The sequence below is a fragment of the Gallus gallus genome, chromosome 1, assembly GCF_016699485.2.
Source record: "Gallus gallus isolate bGalGal1 chromosome 1, bGalGal1.mat.broiler.GRCg7b, whole genome shotgun sequence".
NCBI lineage: Eukaryota > Metazoa > Chordata > Aves > Galliformes > Phasianidae > Gallus > Gallus gallus.
In genome coordinates this window covers 23,035,432-23,057,343 of record NC_052532.1, presented here as the reverse complement: position 1 = coordinate 23,057,343, position 21,912 = coordinate 23,035,432, and the positions used below count along the sequence as shown (strand labels likewise).

The window sequence follows — 21,912 nt, the reverse complement described above, 5'->3', positions numbered from 1 at the left end:
TGGAGAAGAGAAGGCTCCAGGAAGACCTCATTGCGGCCTTCCAGTACTTGAAGGGAGCATATAAACAAGAGGAGGAAAGGCTGTTTATGAGGGTGGATAGTAATAGGACAAGGGGAATGGTTTTAAACTGAGACGGGGAGGATTAGGTTAGATATCAGGAAGAAGTTTTTCCACACAGAGGGTGGTGACGCACTGGAACAGGTTGTCCAAGGAGGTTGTGGATGCCCCATCCCTGGATGCATTCAAGGCCAGGCTGGATGTGGCTCTGGGCAGCCTGGTCTGGTGGTTCGTGATCCTGCTCATAGCAGGGGGGTTGAAACCAGATCATTTTGACCACATCTGATCATTGTGGTCCTTTTCAACCCAGGCCATTCTATGATTCTATGATTTTCTGTGTTACATTTTTCATAGGTGTAATTATTTATATGTTCCATTCCATATCAGCTTTCAGAGGTTAACCAATTCTTAAAAATACATACTAACAACATGCGTCACAAAACTGATATATTTTTTTTTAATATCTTCTATCAATCCAACACTAACTACAAAGCCACAGAAAAAAAGAAAGAAATACTGATGAAGACTATGCAAGCTAACTGACTGGGTAAAGTTATTCTTTTGGTTTGCAGCAACAAACACCTGTTAAATAAACAAAGTAAAACTATGTTTTCAATTATTTCTCAGCTGAGATAAAGAGAATTCATAAATAGCAAGTACAGAGCTAAAATGGGCTGCCTCTTAAATACATTTTTATTGAAATGACAGCATTCATCTCCTCAGGAAAATAATAACAACAATAAAACGATCAAAACTTACTTTGTATCTTAAAGTGCCCCTTAACAAAGTGTGAGCTGTCTGAATTCCATATGGCTCAGCATATTTTGTACTGTCTCTGTTAGGAAAACCTTCCAAATTTAATCCTGGATAAAAATCCATTGCAGTAACAGAATCAAGCAACGCTCCTCCCGCTGGAATATTGATAACCTGAGTGTTATGAAAGAACAGCAGTATTACTTTGTTGCAGCAATTTGATTTACAACAGAAAAAAAATGAAGTGTGCTCCAAGTAAGAACATTATGCTTAGTGTTTCTGGCACAAACAAAGGCTCAAACTAAACAAAGCAGCTGCAGAAGCCATTTAAGTATATTCTGTGATGGAGGAGCATGTACTATATCAGCTGTTACTAATCAAAGGACAAGAACAACTCGCATCCTGCTAACACATTCTAGTAATTCCTGCTGCACTTGTATTAAGGTTGCAGGCTCCCATTGCACTTACATTAGTGCAATTTTCATGGACATGAACTCATTTTGTTTCTTCAAAGCAAAGGGACAAGGTTTCCTTCTAGAAGAAAGCCTAAAGCAGCCAAGTCTTCATCAAAACTGTAAGATCTTGCTGTCTGTTAAACAGGACACTTGCGCAGAATAATTCTGCACAACAGTCACAGCTAAAGATTTAAGTGGCAAGAAGGAAAGATTGTGCAACTTACTGGCACGCTCATATAGTGCTCTTCTGATGAACCATTCACATGGATGCAATGTGTTTTAACTTAAGAAACATTTTCACATTCTCTAAAGGACCCTTTAATTTGAAACTTATAATTGTGTGCTGCTGCTTTTTAATAAAGACCCAACACACAAGTCCTGACTTTTTACTTTTTCTTATTACAGTAACATCATGACAACACATCTCAAAAGATTTCTATCTGCAAAACAGGAAAGTTTAGATAATTAGCCTTAAATTTTAAGGTAGTTATACAAGAAGTCTCCTTGATGTTTGAATAGCCCTGCTCAGTAACTACACTGAGCAAGCAGGAGTGATCAAATAGGAATGGAAAGCAGAAGGGTGATAATGGCTTGCAGCAGCTTTCCACAACGGACAGTATTTCTATAAAACAGATGTAATGGCACTGTGCGAGTATAGAATTAAGCTGTTTGGTTTGCAAAAGCAATTAGATGGAAAAGCAAATAGGATGCACATTCATTTTTGTTTCAAAGATCCAGACACCAGGCAATTAGGTGGCAAAAGCACTACGTGGAAGCTGAACTCAGAACACAACCTCAAGCCAGTGCCATAGTCATTAGCATACAGTTCTGTGGTATCCTATATATTAGGAATTAAAAGCTGGCAGCAGACAGGCACCATTATACTCAGAACACAGGATTAATTGACACACGCAACTCAGGCAACTGTCAGTCACTTAAGAATAAACACAGCACAAATCCCAATTCCCTCCTGAGCCTAGTGTCATCTTCTTTGTCTTTAAATAGAAACAATTGGGTTACTTCACCTCTCCATTTTTTAAATACGTAGCAGACTGAACGGTGTTCAGCAAGACTCCTTGAGGGCTCCAACTGAACTTGTATCTCAGAGGATTATCAGAGTGCTCTGGAGCTGGCAGGCCACCACAGAAGGAAGTGTAGGATACAACCTGTCAGATTTGTCCACAGGTGAGAAACAAGGAACAGATGACAGACACGGGATGGAAACAGTACAGAGCAGCCCTGCAGAATTTCTTTAAGTTCTTAAACTCTATTGAAGTTATTTTCTAACCAGGCCAAATTACAAGATTTGCAGTGGACAGGGGAAATCAGAAGAACTTCACTAAGCAACAGCATCAATCTTTCTCATTGCACTGCTCGTGAAATAGCGAAAGCACCTGGGGCAAAGGCATCTTAAGTGATGGGCTCTCACAGACAGGCTAAATTGACACCAAATTCCAAGCATCTGAAAAAGCTAGGGTGTGATACAGTCTATTACATACTGGTGGTATGCCCCAAAGCGGGCTGGTGTTAAAGGAACAGCATTACTAATAAAACCCTGGCAGAAGCACACGCAAACTGTCAACCTTACCGTAGCACCAACTTCTTTTGCCTTGTCAATGCATTCCATTGCCAACATATGGTCAAGACCAGGATCCAAGCCCATTTCACTGATAACTGTAATACCAGCAGCCTCTACACTAGAAGTAGCAGAAATTGACAGTGTCAGAAGAATGACTATGCAGGCCTTCTGTTCACAAAATCTGTCCAAGGGAGACCCAGAAAACTTTCCCCAAACTCTTCTCTGTCCTCTGTCTGAGATTCATGGGAAAAAAACAGAAGCAGATATTAAAATCCAAAGGGTGCAACTACTTAGAAATCATGACAGCCTTGTTTTCTTTTATTTTACTGTAACATCTAGAGTAGGCATCTGCAACCTGCAGGTCGCATACGGCCCTGCCCAGCTCACCCTGCAGCTGCTCCCTGCCCTGTGCCATCACGGTAGCAGTTCTGCCTCACTGAACAGCCCAACCCAGCCAGGCACTCATTGCTCACAGCCACGAAATCCCTGAAAGTCTTGAGAACTCACAAAGGAGTTCACTTCCACTGAAGCAGACTGATCGTTAGTTTCACAAAAATAAGGTGACAATATCCCATTAGTTTTATGTTCTTGTTGCTGTCTTTTATGTTTTAATAAAAAATAAAACAAGTTTTGTTGCTTATTATATCTTAGATTTTATACACTTCCCAAGACAATTCTTCTTCACTTTAATGCAGCCTAGACAAGCCAAACGGTTGGACACATGATTTAGAGGATAGTACAAAAAGAAATCCCTAAAAGCCACTTTGTATGCCATATTTTCCTGGACAGTACTATAACATGGGAAGGCAGTAATGCAAAAGACGTAACAGGGGTAGCCACAACAGCCCTAAACTAAGAGCTCCCACAGAGAGATAGAGATAGAAAGGTCTTCTTTCCTAAGTTTTAAGCACTTGGGTTTTCTGTGGTGATAGTTTTACAAAAAGCAAGGAAAAAAAAAAAAACCAAAACAGCAGCTGTCTATTCCCAGAGCAGCTCAGTTATCACCACAAGCTGAGGTGTTGGTTTTTTTTCCTTTTAAATTTGTTTTTAAATAAATGAACAGAAAACAACACTTCGTGTTTCAATAAATGAGAAGGGGGCGTTTCTGTGGTTTGGGTTTTTTGTTTGTTTGTTTGGGACGGAGAGGAAGGTGTTGGTATTTTTAGGCAAGAGCAACATGACCTCTTGGTATCACAGCAAGATGGGGAGGAGAGGTGCACAAACCTCTCTCATTTCTGCAACACTGGTTCTCTACACATCTAGCTTTCTGTTTTATCATTTACAGAAACACTTCACAATGGATTGCCATCCCACTTGAATTGACTCTCGAGTTCTAGTACCGTGACTCAGAGAAGCTCTATGCCAAGAAAAACCTTTCCTTTATATAGTAGAACAAAAAAAACATTAGAATAGTCAGAACTGTCACCAATTTAATACAGTAAGCCAGGAATGTTTCTTTGTAAGGGGAAGATGAATGAGAGCAATCAAGCTTGCTGTCACTGGTGGAACAGGACAGTCCAGCTCCTCCTTCCAAACAGGTTTGAGGAGACAGGGCAAGGCAAAATGACATGGAATAAAATGGGACGTGCAGAACTACATATTCCAGTGTTCAGAGCAGTAGCCTGACCAGACCAGGGCATGCACTCTCCGCTCTGTTTTGCTACAGTCTCCACGTGCAACTCTGGGGAAAATTACTTAGTCCTCCTTTGTAGGAAGGGAAGCAGGCAATGTAGAAAAACAGTAATTCACAATAAGGGCTGCAGATATAATTCACTGCAGACTTTTCAGATAATGTCAGAAGCTACGCCAGAGACATGCCCATACCTACCTCTCCTGGAGTTCCTTCATGGCTGGTGTTAAGTAGCTGGCTGTTACCAAGTTCACTTTGTTGTTGATACATTTCTTAGCAACCAAAGGATGTACTGAATAAGGCAGCAAACTACAAATTGAAAGAGAATTATGCAACATCAAAATCCAACCCAGTGACAAAGCTGGAAGACTTTCACTAACACTTTTCCTGTGCCTACAAAAAAAGTTCAAGTAAATGGAGAAGTCATCCCTGCCTTGCTCTCAGTAGTTCCACACCTATACAAGTAAAATGCTACCCTATCAGAGAAACACTGTTGTGTGACTCAGAATAGTATGCAAAATAATATGGTATTAATTCTTTAGACAGTTTTTCTGTCATATTTCTCCTTATAAACAACAAACAAACAAAAAGACCTTTTTTTGAGACCTTCTAAATGGGCAAGCTGAATAAGATTCATACCATCTTGCTGAAGTACTACTCAAGATGGCAGTGGCCAGTTGTAACTACTTACATACTGGAATACAATCCCAGTTCCTATGTGCTGAAATAATAATAAATGTCACTTATGTATATTTATTATTGCCACTTATATTCTATCAAAAGGTCTGATACTGAGGGCATTCACAGAAGGGTCCTTTATACAGTTACCGTGCTAACTTAGGTCAGTGAAGTAGGAGAAAGGAGCAGCATGACTTCACCTTGAGCCCATCCTATTTTACCCAGAATTCTGACCTGATCACAAGGTCATGTTTCTTCACCAAAGAGGACAGCTTTTCCTCATCCTTTATAACATCCATATGAATTGAAGTAACTTTGCTGTATTTTTTCCTCAGCTCTTCAAGTTGTTCCTTCATCACAGAAACTGTTTTAAAAATAAAACACCAACAAGTTACTCAAAGATGAAAACAAGTCCAAAGCATACACGTCTATAACTGTTTCATATATGCCACCTTCTTTCCAAAGGGAAACTGCTGCACAGATGCTTCCTTTTCATTAAGAGTTGAAGAGAAAATAGGCATAAAGAACCTGTAGAGCAGTAAACTCTTTTTATCAATTGCCAGTGTCAAGCTATGGCAGTTACAACTCAACAACAAGAACCTAAAAAACACTCTCAGAAATAAAGAGTGGTCTTATAACCAATTAGCACAACTGTGGATATACTTAAAAGTAACTAGAATTTAAGCTGATGCTTTCCACCTACCAGCAGGTCAATATAGATTACTCACATAAAACTAGAAGTCATCATCTTTCTTCGTTACTGATGAAGTAGGTAGGACATCTCCAAACCAGTAGTGGTCTGGCTGAATGGGTTAGTGGTACTTTTGGCTGGGCTGTTGTTATGTTTGCCTGGGCTGCAGAGCTGTTTTTTGTTTGTTTGTTTGTTTTTGTATTTATTTTTTTCAACGCCACACATGGTAAGACTATTATTTTAGTCTAAATGAGTCACCTTCTCCTACACCAATCAAACCATCTGAAATTCTGGAGATGTCCAGAGCGTTAGTGTTACAATGGAACAGGCACATTTTTTTGCTCTTGCTTTGAGTTTCCACTCACAGAAAATGTCTAGTGCATCTCAGTTCAATGGGATATTGTATTGGGCTAACTCTGGAGGGAAGACTGCAATGGAAAAATAACGCATCCCAAACTAGCTTTATCTTAGTAACAACCTGCTGAAAATCAAACATTTTCAATGAGAGTAACAACTTATCTTGATGCCTAACCTGTTTTAATTCACTACACAGCACATCTTATTTTCTGGTTTTAAAAATGGTCACTTCTCTAACTCAGACAAATAGATGCAGAGCTGAAGTATTCAAACAGTTCTTAATGGCAGTAGCCATTGCCACAAATGTACAGACTATTTCACTGAAAAGCAAAAAGCTAGCTTGGAATCCAGAAGTCCAAAGAGGAAAACTTACTTTTTATCACACGGGTTTAAGCAAAAGAGGAAAACCTTCCCTAATTCTAAGGTCTTGAGAGACACATAAGTCTCCAAACAGCTAAGTAACAGACTTAGCAGACAAACACATCACACACCTAGAAAAGCCCACCCTATCCGCCATTCCACACAGCCAGATAAACCTGCATAAAGGAGTATTTCAAAACCATTTCAGTACATTATAACAAAATTCTTATTCATAGCCAAAAGCAGCTTAATAACTTAAAAAAAAAAATCACATCATTCACCATTTCTAACATTATGAAAACATTAAGCTTTTTCTTAGGCAAGATGTGACTAAAAGGCCTACATTCAGTCTGACTAATTCCAATATTTGTCCAAGGCTTAGCCCTCCAAACCCTCTGTGTGTTGATATTATCAATAAAAGAAATCCAGTCTCCACCTCTGCCTGTTCTTTTCCTTTTATCTCACTTGCACTGCCATCAGCACTTACCATTATAAGGAAAGTAAAACTAAAAAAATGATCCAGGTTAAAAGCAGCCAGTATTTGCCACATCTCACTTAAAATTAATTGGTTCCCTGCCCTTGCTTGCCATGCAACCAGCAGAAGGAAGGCAACGGGAACACATCCAGGAGAAAGGAGTGGGCAATGAAGGCAGCAGGTGGGGAAGAGGCTTACAGAGAATTAAAAGCATCTGTGACTCTAAGTTGGGGCCCTATTTCCTTATGTTCTTTCTAAAGTCAAAGGGAAGTAAATATTGCCAGAGAGTAATTCTACCTATTCTGTTAATCAACATGTGCTGAGGAAACAACACTAAGCAAAACAGTCTATAAATTCAAAACAAAATAAAGAATGTTCATTACATGAAGGTTTCCTAATTAAAGATTTCATTCAAGGCACCAATCACTTGCATTTAAATAAGTCTAGCCTAACAGTAGGGAACCAAATGTGGCACCTCAATGTACATTTTACACTTTCTTCATCTACCTGTCTGCTGTCAAATATTGGAAAAGTAATGTCTTTGTGTCTCTTTCCTTCCAACTTTTTTTTTTTTCAGTAGTACCGTAGAAACTGCACACATTAAAGGTATCCCGGTAAGAGGAATCAGCTATGTTTGCACAGTGCTTGGCAAAACAGATCCTCCAGTTCACCTGGTTTCCCTTACTGCTACTGTACTGTAGAGACGATACAGCCTCCCTGCTGGTAAGGGATGCACTGCTGTAATGCTTTCCTGTTTGCCACTTCAGGAAGTAGTAATAACAAGCATACAGCTTCCTTAGAGTACGCCTCTTCTTCCTGGTAAGTCTTTATCAAGGGGTTAAAAGTATTATGGCAACTACTGCAAAGGATAAAGCAGTATGGCTAGCAACACCAATCAAGAGCCTAAAGCAGCTTGGAAGGAAAAATATTTATTTCTAATTTCTCTGTAGGTTACATATGCAAACAGTAAACTTTTCATGGAGATGTTTCATTTTCAAATAAACTATATGAACTCAAAATGCTCAGAAGGTTACAAAACCCTTTTCTGTTGTGCATAATAGCAAAGGTTTTATAAGTTCTCAGATTGATTTATTATTTATGAGAAGGACAGCCAAACCAGTTGGTTGGACTAAATCCATGTAATATATACAAGACAATTTTTAAGTAGAAAACAAGAGCAGTCTTACATACCAATGGTGATGTCGACATCAGAATCTCTAGTGAGATACTCAAGTACAGGGCCAGAAACATAGCCAGAGCCGAGTACTAAAACCCTCTTCTTATTACCCATGCTCAGTGACTGGGCGTACTCCCTAGGAGGTATGAAAGGCAGAATTAAAAACCACACAGAATAAAGAAATGGTATGCTGTTAGAACAAACAGAATAAGCATGTTTTAGTAAGTCTACAAACCAAGAGCTCTATTCAGACCAAGTCACTTTCATGGCTAACTAACCCAAGACTGGTCAATCACAGCTTAGTACAGCTTCCATTCTTCTACAATGTAATTTTCAGTTTCTTTCCTAAATAAATTTAAGTAGCTCTTCTATTGACTTAGAGAACAAAGTGCGTTCACATTGGATTTTGCATTTCTTTTTGCGAGTCAGAATAGTGTAGGTCAGCAATTGCTTAAATATATACTCAAAAATGTATAAATTATAGTAAGAAAACATTTTATTTCTTTATATTTATTCCCTTTTACCTCAAGTTTGCATTAAAACTAATGTAAAAATGGTTGCTTAAGGAATTTCATCACTATGCAGTTAAAAGCTATTTAGTAAATAACAGTATTTGTTAGTTAAATCACTTTTGTTTTATTTTTTAAGAAAAGGAAGCTACTTATCGTCCTACTGTTTAACATAATTAATGGAGTTATTTGAGGTTTTGTTTTTCTTATAGCATACTCTAAGAACAAATTTCAGTTCATAGTTAGGAACTTCCAAGATACAGATTTACTGGAAAACTTCAGAAGTGTTTACAGAAGATCCTCAATTTCTCCTTTATCTACCAGGAGTTTATGTAGGCATACACTGCACTGTGGATTATGCCACAGAGAGAGCCCTGATCTCAAGCTGACCAACCCTGCTTTGAGCTACTGTCCTCAGAAGAGGACCAACCTCATTTCCACTAAATAATGGTTGGCTCAGACCTCCTAGGGGCTCTACGTGGCACCTATAACTCACTTTTTAGTTGTGATTTTTCAGTTCAAAGATGCTCAAAATAATGAAGGATGCTGTTGCAGCCTCTCAGAGCAATGCCAAAATAGCATGACAAAAACAGTGGTATTGCATGGCCTAAAGCATGGCATGAAGCACAGTGGGATACCTAGGGGCACAAGGCCTCAAACAATAGTACTGAAAGACTACTCTGAGTGGACAGACTTAAATCAATACCAAATCCACCGTTCTGAAGCACACTCCAGCCACCCGTGTTTGAGCATTTGTGAAGCCTGAATTAACCTCCAAAATTCCCAATGTTCCATTTTCTCTTCCTCTACTTTTAGACTTTTTTTTCTTTCTTTTTTTTTTTTTAAGTAGCTCCTCTCGATCATTAAATTTTAATGGGATACACCAATGTATCATCTGTTTAACCTATATATACTATTACTAGAGGTTACTGCACATTTTGACCTTCCTACAAGTTTCATAGATTTTATTTTTTTATTTAAATTATTATTTAATCTATTCACAGAAGGTGTTCCAAGCCTGTCATATCCTTTCATATGACTAACCCATGGACTCTCCTTCTCCTGCTTCAATTCTAATAGAACAAACTCTTTCACAACTACACTTTCTTGGGCAAAGGAAGACTAAGAACTCTCCTCCATTGTTTATTTACAGAAAGTAGGAGTGACGTGCAGAGCTTGGAACAACAGTGCTGACAAAGGGGAGAGTTCCTAAACTAAAGAAATCCGAGTTTTGCAATCAAATTTCTTATCCCACATATTTTAAACTTTTCCAATGTCCAGAATTAGATACCGCTTGGATCAACTGTTCTGGGACAGGCATAAACATGAGCTGTCAAATGACCCACTAGGAGTGGAAACAGAATTCCAGAAAACAACGTCTCAGGTTATTGCCAGCTCCATGTCAGTCTCTGAACAGTTAAAAGTAATACTTAAGAAGTCCATGCTGTTAATGGGACGTGCCATTGCAACTGTGGGTGATGAATTGGTAGCAGGTATGAAGCAAGTGAAAGTGAAAAGATGGAGAAAAGTTCAGTAAGTCAAACTTTTTCTGCATTCTGATGGCACCCAGTACAGTTCAGCTGATACAGCCTGGCTATCCTATGTTTGACATGTTCATGGACATTCAAAGTTATAAGTAATTAGTCTAAATAGAGCCCTCAGATACTAAACTAGACACAACGTAATACTTTGTTAGAGTAATAACAGAAGACACATAATTCCTAAAGGCTCTAAACAAGAGCCTACCTTTAGCTAAACATCACACTTTAAGCAGTGAACTCCCCACTTTCATTTGCATTATTTCTCAAGTTTGCAAAATAAAGGGAGGGTAGTGTTAGCAGGTTTGGATTTTCTGATAACTAAGTGAGCAACACCAGTGAACAACTGAACATCACATGCAACACACAGGTCTACAGAAATAACAAAAATCTACCCAAAGAAAACCCTTGGGAAGTCTCCAGATTCTCAGGGTAGTTCAGACAAGACCATGCAAATGATTATGGAGAAAGCCAAAAAAACAGATCCCTGTGCTGCATAAGGAATAAGAAAATTTGTTAGAGACAGCCTCTTAAGGTGGTCTAGTATATAGCACAAGATAAAAATAAATGTAATAAACCATAGTCTTTGGCAGGCAAACAGAATGTTACTTCAGGTGAAAAAAAACACCTATACATAATTCATCATGCACAATTTCATAACCAGACTTCCCAAAGTTCCGAAGGAAATCTGATAAGTTTGGCAGGCATGAGTCAACACACTGTCCTTTTAGTATGTGCTGGTGCATGCAAGTGCTTCCGGTCAGATCACTTTCAACTCTTATATGGTACATAGCACAGCTGGCATTGACCATGAACATGAAGGCAGAAGTATCCACTTATTGTCAAATTTACCTTCTTCATAGGCAAACTCTATGTATTTGTTAATGACAGGGAGGAGGAGGAATGAAAGAGATATCAAATCTATTTATACTTCTGTTAGCAACTCCACTCAATGCTACTTCTTTCATGCTACCACTGGCAGGTAACTATTGAAACAGGGTCAGGATGAAGCAGCAGCTAAAGCTGTAGCTACAGGAGTATAATGAAAAGGCAAAGAGTCTCACAGAGGCTCCTGGACACATCCACCCACAGAACAATGCTAAGCATCATGGCACTTGAGCTATACTTGAGGAAACTAGATTCAAGCTATACTACACAGCTTTTTCAGCCATTCCTTTCAAAGAACTGTATGTCAAATCCATTTTAAAACGGCGAGGAAGAACAGAAGAATACTGGTGTATGGTTATTTTCTGCCTCTGGTAAAAATAATAGCCTTGATCACATCAGGAAGAGAAAAATGACACTTCAGTGTAAGTTACTAATAATCAGATGTATCCCAGGCTGCATCAAAAGAGGGGTAGCAAACAGGACGAGGGAGGTGACTGTCCCCCTCTGCTCTGCCCTTGTGAGGCCCCATTTGGAGTACTGAGTCCAGGTCTGGGGCACTCAGTACCAGAGGGATGTGGAGTTATTGGAGTGGGTCCAGAGGAGGCCACAGAGATAATCAAAGGGCTGGAGCACCTCTCCTCTGAAGAAATGTTGAGGGAGTTGGACTTACTCAGTTTGGAAAAGGCTCCGGGGAGGCCTCACTATTGCCTTCCAGTACTTGAGGGGAGCTTATAAGCAGGAGGAAGACAGGCCTTTTACAAGACCTGATAGTGACAGGACAAGGGCGATAGTTTTAAACCAAAAGAGCTGAAATTCAGGTTGGATGTCAGGAAGAAATTCTTTACTCAGAGGGTGGTGCGGCACTGGCACTGGTTGTCCAGAGAAGTTGTGGATGCCCCATCCCTGGAGGTGTTTGAGGCCAGGTTGAATGAGGCCCTGAGCAGCCGGACCTGGTGAGTGGCAGGCCTGCCCTCAGCAGGAAGGTTGGAACTAGAAGATCTTTAAGATACCTTCCAACCTAAGCCATTCCATGATTCTGTGATTTTAATGATTTAGACAGTGTGCATCAAGGAAGAAGGAAATCAACAAGCTAGAAGACAATGAGTGCAATATAGCAGCAGTCCACCAAAACACAAGATAAATAAAATGTCAAAGAGGAAACAGAAGGTAGACAAGCGTATTTACAATTCTGAACCAAACTTTAAGAAGCTATACAATACCTGCTCTCCCTCAATTTCTGGATATACTCATACTTAGCTGTCAGTGAGCCATTGGATGCGATCACTGCCTAGAAATAAATGAAACAAAGCTTGAGGAGCTTTTGTATCTGTGTTTTAAAAAAGAGGAATACAAACAGTCAGCCAAACTGCAAAACTTACATCTCGAACAACAGATGAGTAATTCTGGTTTTCAAGAGGTTCTGAGCCTTCCGATAATAACTGTGAAAAGAAGTTTTTGCAAATCAGATTGTTTTATTTCCCATAGTATTTTTTTTCAGAGTAAAATATCAAGATTTTAAGCCACATTTAAATGCACGCAACAATGTCAGTATCTTCTAAATCTAAAATTACCCCAGCCATGATTGGTGTCTTTTGACTTCCATGAAAATTCAAACAGTGGTCTTAGTGTGATTGTTGAGTGCCCAAAAAACCCTTCAGTTTTCAAAACCTACTGCAGCAGGGTCCATAAACAATGATCTGTCTTCCAGAGACCATTTCCTGCCTAAAGAAAGTATTATCTGCACATCCCTAAGACATCTATGTTCCTAATTTCTTCTTTGCATGTTGATTTTTGAAAGTATTGCCTCAAGACTTAGAAAGCTTGTTTTTAAAACAAAGTCTGTTGTGTTCTACAGCAGATTTCTTTTAAGTGTATACAGGAGACCAGAAAAGCAACAAACCAGCAGGCTAAAGTCCAAGTTTTTACCTTTGTGCTGCATACATAAGATCTTACCATCTCTTCAATATATGGGAAAAGCATGTCACCAAAGTATTCTGTTGCTTCTGTAGGAAGCTGTGCTGGCAGATTATCAATGGAACACATCAGAATACCAGAGCCTTCAACACTGAAAGAGAGAATACAGCTTCTCTAAACAACTTCTCTTTCATACTTGTAAAATCCCATCTTTCAGAATTATTTTCAGTGCATGATTTTCAATACATTGTTTCACTGTACAAAGTACAAAGGAATGCAATATGAACTAAAGGCTATCTCACCTGTCATGAATAATATGCTGATCAGCATCATACATACAAAACGGACTGTCAATTGTTGTACACTCCGTCATAAATTCTATAGATCCTCCAGTGTCTGCTGAAATGTCACATATTGCCAAAAGTCTAAAGCAATCAAACAAAAGAAAAGCATCCGAATTACAAACAAACATGTGTGGAAGAGATCACAAGTAAACAAGAAAAAAAAATAAAAATGAGATGAACAATCAGTGTTGTAGTTGTATTGATTTTAAATAAATTACTCAAACAATGACCTCCAAGAAACACAAATGAAACCTGAAGCGACTGTAGTCAAAATTTCTATTTGAATCAGTAGGATCCAAATTTCAACCATAACTTTTCAAAAACCAGAAAAATCCACTCATCTGTCATTTTTTCTCTGTGATGTGCTGCAAACACCTCCTGCTCATCATCCACCTACCAGTTCCCCCACGCTTGCCAGTGGGCAATCCTGTGCTACAATAATTTCATCATCATAAGAGGAATGGCTAGGATGGCTACCTCCTCTCAGCAGACATCTGGCACTGGTGGTGCATTCATGAGCCTAACAAACAACATCTGCCTCCACTCAATGTTAACTTTTAAACTCTTTATTTGTTCAGTGTCAGGAAGAAACATGTCAACAGTGAGCAAACAGCCAAACCCTTACCAGTATACATAGCCATATGTTTACAAAACACATCTCTGGGCTATTACAGTATTGGGTGGGCTAGAAAGAGTGAGCTCCTACCCACACTGAAGGGAGTATAAGCCTGCATTTATACCTCACAGTCCATCTTTAAAGCTAGGGTTGAGAAACCAGGCCAGGCTGGGTGGGGCTTTGGGCAACCTGGTCTAGAGGGAGGTGTCCCTGCCTATAGCAGGAGGTTGGAATTAGATGATCTTAAAGATCCCTTCCAACGCAAACCATTCTATGATTCTAGGATTCTTAGCATTCCAGCTACTTACCGCAGAAGTCAGAGCTCATAAGGAACAGTTAATGAACTTGCACAAGCCAAATGAGAGAACAGGAAGAAGCCCCTCATTCAGCTAGTTCTGTTCATGCATAGACATCTCTAGCAATAATGGTGCAGTAGGTACAAATCTCAGATGCCAGTATTTGCATTCTGCTCGCATTCTGCATAAGGATCAAGAGCAGAACAACCTTTGCAGAAAGACAGACAATACCTGTCAGTCATTTGCACTGTGATATTTTCAGAAACTCCAAACTGTGAAAAAAGGCTGGAAATCACAGAAAAACAAAAGCAGAATCAATGGGGCATTTTGCAGCATGTAAGAGAAACAAAATCATTTGCCATACTGTCATGAATCTGCTTAGCGTTATGACTTAATCACGGTACTCAAGGACAGTTACAACCAAAATGAGGTGTCTTACTTGTGCGGTAACTCAGGACAGCCCTCAGGTGCACCAGCAGCAGATTTAACTGGCACCAGTAGCTTCTGAGCATCTTGTCGACTTAACAAGCGAGGAGTGTTTTGTTCCCAGTATATGCCATTAATTAAACAAGTTGTGTAGGGTGCAATCTGCAAAGGAAGTTACAGAAGTCTGGTGTTCCCATTTAAGTAACAGAATAAGTTGAAGTTCCCTGGTCTGGAGTATTAAATCAACAGATAAACAATGAAGTAGGAACTACCAACTTTCTGTGAAAAATCTTTTATAAAAGACCAGAAGGGATGCTCACATCAGTGTTAAAGCGAGAAGTGTAAAGTTCTGGATGTTTATCATAGTCTGCTGGATCATACATTCCATCACGCTTCCTTACAAGATGATGGTGACGGCTTAACACTGTCCCATAGACTTTTCTGAGATCTGAAGCAAAATAATAATAATAATAATAACAACAATAATTAGCTGATATACCTACAAACAAGGTTTGAATGTTTTTAATCACATTTATTGTCTCAGCCTACCTCCAGATCGGGAAACTTCCTTTAACTCATGTGGTTCCACGAACTCACATGGCAAGGCATTGAACATTTCTTGGGCACCCTGTAAAGCAAATGTGGAATTGAGAATGAGGAAAGAATACAGGATCGTGTAACACTGCTCATTGGGTCTAAGAAAGGAGATACAAAAATGACAACGATCTGTCACAGGCAATGATTTTCCTTTATTGCTGGAGCCTTGTTAAATGACTTCTGTTGTCAAAATCAGGGGTGAGTCTTTTTCCCCAAATCCTAGATACCAAATCTAAAGCCCAGCACTTGTGAGCCAAGTCAGTGTTATCGAAACAGATATAAAAAGTCAACAAGTATTAGAATAGGTATTTCTTTCCCCATAATTTAATGGACTGACTCAACACACTTTGTGAGCCCGGAAGGAAGAGTGGAAAACAAAAGTCATGCAGATAGGAAAAAGGAGAAAGGAGAAATAGGGTTTAACCTAATATTCATGGAACAAAGTTAGCAGAGTTAGTCTTGTCAAGCATGATTTCATGCTAAAAACCTTAGTGTAGAGTACTTATAAATCTTTGACACATTAAAACAAGCATGTCCAACCATGGCCCAAGGGGCTGCATGTAGTCTGGCAAGGCTTGCAGTGCAGTCCACACACTACTCCATGCTATCATGGCAGCAGCAGGCCATGCACCCATCCCTCTGCAACGACCAAACATCAGTGCACTATTAACCCTATCTGGGCTGAAACCAGGACAAGGAGAGGGAACAGTGCAGTGCTAACTCAAGTAATGGCAAATAATTTTATGTATTTTGGTACATTGGCTAAGCACCGTACTGTGAACAGCAAAAAACATGTAGCTGTGCTTTCCACTGTGATAAAGGAATTTGAGAACAAGTTTCAAGATTACAAAAAAAAGATAATTTTTTGTAAATATTTGTGACTCCATTCTCAGTCAGCATAAATACATGACCTGCAAATTTTCAAATGCAATATACAGAGTTGCAGCCAGACATTCAATTAAAAATCTGATCATGTCCCTCTCCCAGATTTTCCTAAGCCCGATCTTAATGGTAAGAAATACCTCTCACTTCACAGTCATCCCTTACTCACACCATTGCTTTTTGGCAGTAAGTGTATTTGTGAACAACTGTGTTCAAGGGTAAAGCAAAGGAAAAATGAAATTTCATCAGAAATCGCTAATGACACCTCATGAGCTCACTGAGAATGGAAACCATTGCAATTGAACCAGCTTGATGTGGTATTTTCACAAAAACAGGGTCATGTCTCACTGTTTTTGTGGTTTTGTTGCTCTCCTTTTTTATGCTTTAATAAAAAATATTAAAATGTTTTTTTACTTATATACATTAACTATATTATATATTTTATAAATCTACATTGTATATATATGCATATTAACTATTATATATTCATATATATTAATTTTATATTTTGGAGGGCAGCTCCAGAAGTAATGCCTTCTATTTTATTATGTTGGCCCACATCAGAGGTGGATGTTGGTGGTATGGCAGTAGAGGCTGAACACTCCCACAAACAGCCCGTTATACGCTGTTGCCATGTGACAGATGGCAGCAAAGGGACAGTCCAACAAATGACATCTGACATGGAAGTTCATATGGAGCAAAGGTGTATCATTGAATTGATCCATGCAGAAAAAATGGTACCCACTGACATTCACCAATGCTTGCTGAACACTGATGGAGACCAACCAGTGGATATGAGCACAGTGAGGTGGTGGGTAGTGAGTTTCAGCAGTGGTGACAGCAACAGCAGGTCACCATTGCTGGTACAGGATATAATGGATGTGACATGTAGGCTCTTGTTCATTGCTGATGAAAAGGCACAGCTAATGGTGGTGACTATGCTGAAAAATGGTGTTCTGTAGCAGAGAATTTGCTCTATCAAACAGTGTTACTGTATTCATTTGTGTATGCTGTTGTTTCCAAGGAAATATATAGGTTGCATTACTTTTGGAGTGACCTACATATATGTGGCCCAAGACAATTCCTCTTCACTCAACATGGCCTAGGCATGCCAAAAGGTTGGATGCCCATGCATTATAACATGAAGTCCAGGCAAACAAAATAAACCCATCTTAACACATTTAACCTGACACATCAAATGCCAAGAAGTAACGTAGTGTTTCAGCTTGCAGACAGAATTCTTACCCTAGACACATTACCAGTGCCTGTAAACACAAATGTCAAGGGCCCAACTGACTTTGGCATCAGTCCCAGTGAAATTTCATATCCAGCGTCTCGTACTGCCTGCACAGCCTGACTGCTATTCCTGTAGTTATGTGCCATCCCAATGTGCTGAAATCAAAGGCACAAAGACATCATTCCTTATTCAAATACTGATGTTGCTTGAACATCACTTTTCTAAAGAAAAAATATATATATACTCTTACCATGAAGGGAGTGTGATGTCCCAGGGCTAAAAATCGTAATCCCAATCCATGCAAAATGTTGATCATTCCTATTGTGTTAATTACGAATACATACAGTTAGAAACTGCAGATTATGACTGAAGTCGAAAATCATCCCAAATACTTCTGCTTGTGATTTAATAGTTTCCTTATAAAGAAAATGTACATAACATCAGGGAAGAAGAAATTCAATAGCAGGCCATGACCTTGGCATAGATTATGCATTCCAGCATGTTATAATACATGGATATCCTTCTGTTGGGTGCATACAGATTACTAGATTACAGAAAGAGGTAACACAAAGTTTCCTGAAGAAACGGAATTGCAGTTCAACAGAAAAGAATGAGAACCACACCTCACAAAAATCAGTGTAGATGGGTAACAGAGTGATAAACAGAAGTTCTTCAAAACCATGGAACTCTCAGCTGCAATATCTTTCAAAAGCCTGTGCAGTTGACCTCAATATGTTGTCTGCCTCAGGTTAGTTGAACAGATGAATTGGACTTCAATATAAGCAGTAGATTTGTCAGGAATCCATGGGACTATTTGACTTGTAGTCTCATTAAAAGGAGGCAGCACGAAACAGAAAGGAAAAAAGGTCTTAAAGGCAGCATAGCAGTTACAATGCATTCCAAAGCCCCAACTTTCAGGAAATGGACAGAACCAGAAATATTACAGGAAGTTACTGTTTCAAGCCTGCCTTTACTTTGTGCACGATACCTGCTACACCAGCCCACTTTCCAAAGGCCACAACTCGCATTCCTTTATGATCAACCATTTTTTCATAGTCAAACAGTCGAACTTCCTGAAAACACATAGCAAATCGAGTATTAAAATTTTCAGTGAATGCAGAGTCAGTGGCACACTGCATTCCTAGAAATTACCTTTTCATACACCCTTGACCCCTTTCCTGATATACGCTGATGGGAATATACAAGAAAGGCAGAACAAGATTTAAGTATAAAATGTAAAAACTACATTGAATTCTCGTTGCGTGAATCTCTGCGTTTCAAGTTTACTCTTGGCACAGAGCACCTCAATGGGCCACTTTAGCTGCTGCAGATCACATCCCCAGCCAAGAAGTTGCTCTTTTCTCTGCCCAAATTGGCTGACTTCCTCAGTAAGGATCTATAACGCCCACAGATCTTTGTGCTCTCACAGACATGAACATTTCTCAAGTACACTATGGTCACAACTTGTCTGCCATGTGCACATAAACACAGCTGTAGATCCTGAGTGAGAAATACTCAGCTCCAAGAAGGGATCCTGAGAATGGTGCTCATGAGCTATCTACAAATATGCATGTTGAAAGCAACCACTGAGGCAACATGCCTTCTACCAGACTTTAGGATCAAGCTCAGTTTGAGCCCATTGCTAACAGCCACCCTCTTTGTTATGACAGCATTTACCTGTCTCAGAATCTCATCCAAAAGGGGCATGTTTGCCTCTTGGGCTTTAATGGTGTGCGAGAAGAAGGCATAGTTCTTCTTAGGGATTAACTTGCCCTCTGGAGGTCTCTTCACACCCACTATCAGAGAAGCCTCAGAAATATCTTCCTGAATAATACCACCTGCTTTGATGTAGTCCTACACAAAACAAAAATCAATTATTTTTTCTGGTTGTTCATTGTTTATTAACATATATTTCGATCTCAGCACAAAAGCAACTTCAGAGCACAAACAGAAAATTCTACAAAATAGAAGCAAGTTACTGTACATGATACAGTCATAAACCTTGCAATCAAAAGAAGTATCAAATTGAATTTCAATGTTAATATTCTATTACATGAGGCCAAAACATACACATTAACAAAATAATTAATCTTAATTCTACAGACTACAAAGAAAGTACTTTACTGTGTTTAATTATCTTACAGTATTGCAGTAACAACAGCCCTTTGCAATGTTTTGAAATACTTGCAAGTACGTTTAGAGAGATCTGACAAAAAAGCCCGATGACATGTGATTTTATAACATATTAGACTAAGCCCGTGCTGAAAGAATGTTTTTTCCATATGAAAAATCTATTTTTGCTCTCTCTTACCTCAAAAATCTATTAAAATTCCAGCTTACTTGTGTTTCTCATGTGATCATGCTTTGGTGAAAACCAGCATTGTGCCTTAATTAAAAGGTGATATGTGCTAGAGATCACTAATTTCATACTTACGTTTCAATTTTCATCTGTTGGCTCAGATACCTTAGGCCAAAATATTTTCATTCCTGAAGCTCACAGAGTCAAAGGAAAGAAAACTGTCCCCCAAGAGCACCCAGCACTTCTTCAGTGTGCTTATTCTCTACACTAGGACACAATAACTTCACATACAACAACACAACGAGTAATACATTTCCTTGTGTACAACCTTTGAATGTTAGCTCTCCTGTACTATGCTTAATAACTGAGCCAGGATTTTGCTTGTCTGACTCCGAATGGGACCTCACCTTTTCATGGATGGCTCTCCGGTTCGATGGCTGCACCAGCACTTTGTAACCCATCTGTGTCAGCTCCTTGACATGCTTGGGTGCCAGGGGAGCTCTGCGTTCCCATGCACTGACATCTTCCCTCCTGATAGCCAGCACGGGCTTGTGGTGGTGCCGGCACCCAGCAGGGCGGAATGCACACCTATTGCCTGTGTGGCTAAAGGCTCGCAGCATGGTGAGGCCTGATGGTGATGCAGAGACAAAGCAGTAAAATAGCACATCTAGACAGATCTTTCAAACAGTGCTAAAGTTCTGGTCTCCTTTAAGATCTGCTGTAAAACACAAATCAGGTAGCCCATACTCTAGCTACACACCACTTTTGTAGGACAGGAGTTTAATTTTGCATTCCTAGATGACACCAAGCCAGCAAGTACTTTGGTGCATCTCCGGTTGGTGAGGTGGCCTCACCAACCAGTTGTACTACTGCAAAGGAAGGCTTTTAGCATGGCAAACATAACAACTCCTTGATTACAACTTCTGCTCATAAAGAATGCTGGAAACTTAAAAACACCCAATACATCTGCCAGCATAAATGTGCAAACACCAGCTGCTTGTCAAAGCTTGCACCGACAACAGTAAGCAACACGGCAAGAAAGCAGAACGCAGAAGGTGATCAGGTGGTTAGAAGGGAAAGCCCAATATGTACAAGCAATGTTCATTATGTCTACTCAACTAATTCTGGCACAAGCTGGAAGATAATGAAGATAAGGAAGTGGCAGTAACCATTTGCTCAGCAGTGTATGTTTGGCTGGGAGTGGCAGGCTTTCTTCCTAAGCAAAAGTCCATGCAAAGTGGAAAATCTTCATTATGAGAGATCCATGGCAGATTATTATCCTTTTATTTCCACTCTTTTTCATTCCCATATGCTGCTGTTTATCTCTGCAGCTTATGGCAAGTGTTCTGCATGCCGGCACCGGGCAGACCGAGGATTCAGGTGTTTGTGTGATTGTTAAGGCAAGGATCTCAAAGACAGTGGCTTTAAAGATGTGAATTTCACTTCCAGAGCAGTTTTAGCTGATGGAAATAAATACACAAAGCTCTTCTATCCCACTCACTTGGAAAATCCCGTTGGTCCTCCTGCCCCAGCCCTGGACAATCTCTATCCCTACGCCTCTGAAGGTCCCGTCCAGCTCCGTGCTGGCTGAGCAGAAGCGAGGGGGAGCGGGGCAGGAAGCAGGCGCTGCAGAGAGCTGCGGCAGGCCCGGGGCTGGCACGCACACCGCTGCGGGGCGATAACGAGGGTCAGCCCGGCACCAGCACGCAGGGTGTTGCGTGCCCTCACGCGAGTTCGGGCTGCCCCCAGATGATAGCAGCACCGAGATTAAAAGCAGTACGGAAACACAGAGCGAGGCCGAAAATAAAAAGAAAGATAAAAACGACCAGAAATTCGGAGAAAGAAATAAAAAGCGACACGCAGCAGCCACGCGCGATGACGGCCCACGTTCCCAACCGGGGGGGGGTGACGCTGCCACGGGCGCTTCCTCACGCAGCCCCGAGCCCGCCGAGCAACGCGCCGCGCACCTGCCGCCCTGCCAAGGAGCCCCGCGGGTCGACGGACGGGCAGCGGGCCGCGCTCACTCCGCGGGGACCTACCTCGGAGCTGCGGGCGGCCCGGCTCGGCTCGGCTCGGCTCCCTCCTGCCGACGCCCGTGCGGCAGCCAACCGCCGACCGCCCTCCGGCTACACCCTCTGCTGGCCGCCAACCGGC

At 40.3% G+C, this 21,912-nt stretch overlaps 1 protein-coding gene across 3 annotated transcripts in view; it reads right to left on the bottom strand.

Annotated features, from left to right (window-relative positions):
• The window catches only part of AASS (aminoadipate-semialdehyde synthase), a 30,402-nt gene extending 8,542 nt beyond the window's left edge, over positions 1-21,860 (bottom strand). Inside the window, exons 1-20 of one of the 3 annotated variants that reach the window (XM_046900009.1) lie at positions 21,798-21,860; positions 21,260-21,426; positions 20,166-20,386; positions 19,137-19,313; positions 18,448-18,532; positions 17,710-17,777; positions 17,468-17,614; positions 15,293-15,371; positions 15,064-15,191; positions 14,757-14,905; positions 13,364-13,486; positions 13,101-13,212; positions 12,527-12,586; positions 12,368-12,435; positions 8,227-8,348; positions 5,387-5,516; positions 4,673-4,783; positions 2,854-2,962; positions 2,291-2,431; positions 817-984 (exon numbers count right to left, since the gene is read on the bottom strand). In XM_046900009.1, the coding sequence (XP_046755965.1) occupies positions 817-984; positions 2,291-2,431; positions 2,854-2,962; positions 4,673-4,783; positions 5,387-5,516; positions 8,227-8,348; positions 12,368-12,435; positions 12,527-12,586; positions 13,101-13,212; positions 13,364-13,486; positions 14,757-14,905; positions 15,064-15,191; positions 15,293-15,371; positions 17,468-17,614; positions 17,710-17,777; positions 18,448-18,532; positions 19,137-19,313; positions 20,166-20,378 (2,190 nt within the window). In that variant the 5' untranslated portion in view covers positions 20,379-20,386; positions 21,260-21,426; positions 21,798-21,860. Of the gene's footprint in view, positions 1-816; positions 985-2,290; positions 2,432-2,853; positions 2,963-4,672; positions 4,784-5,386; positions 5,517-8,226; positions 8,349-12,367; positions 12,436-12,526; positions 12,587-13,100; positions 13,213-13,363; positions 13,487-14,756; positions 14,906-15,063; positions 15,192-15,292; positions 15,372-17,467; positions 17,615-17,709; positions 17,778-18,447; positions 18,533-19,136; positions 19,314-20,165; positions 20,387-21,259; positions 21,427-21,725 lie in introns of all 3 variants that reach the window. The other 2 variants (XM_015282251.4, XM_416001.8) reach the window with 2 other exon arrangements.
• Between the last annotated feature and the right edge of the window lie 52 nt (positions 21,861-21,912).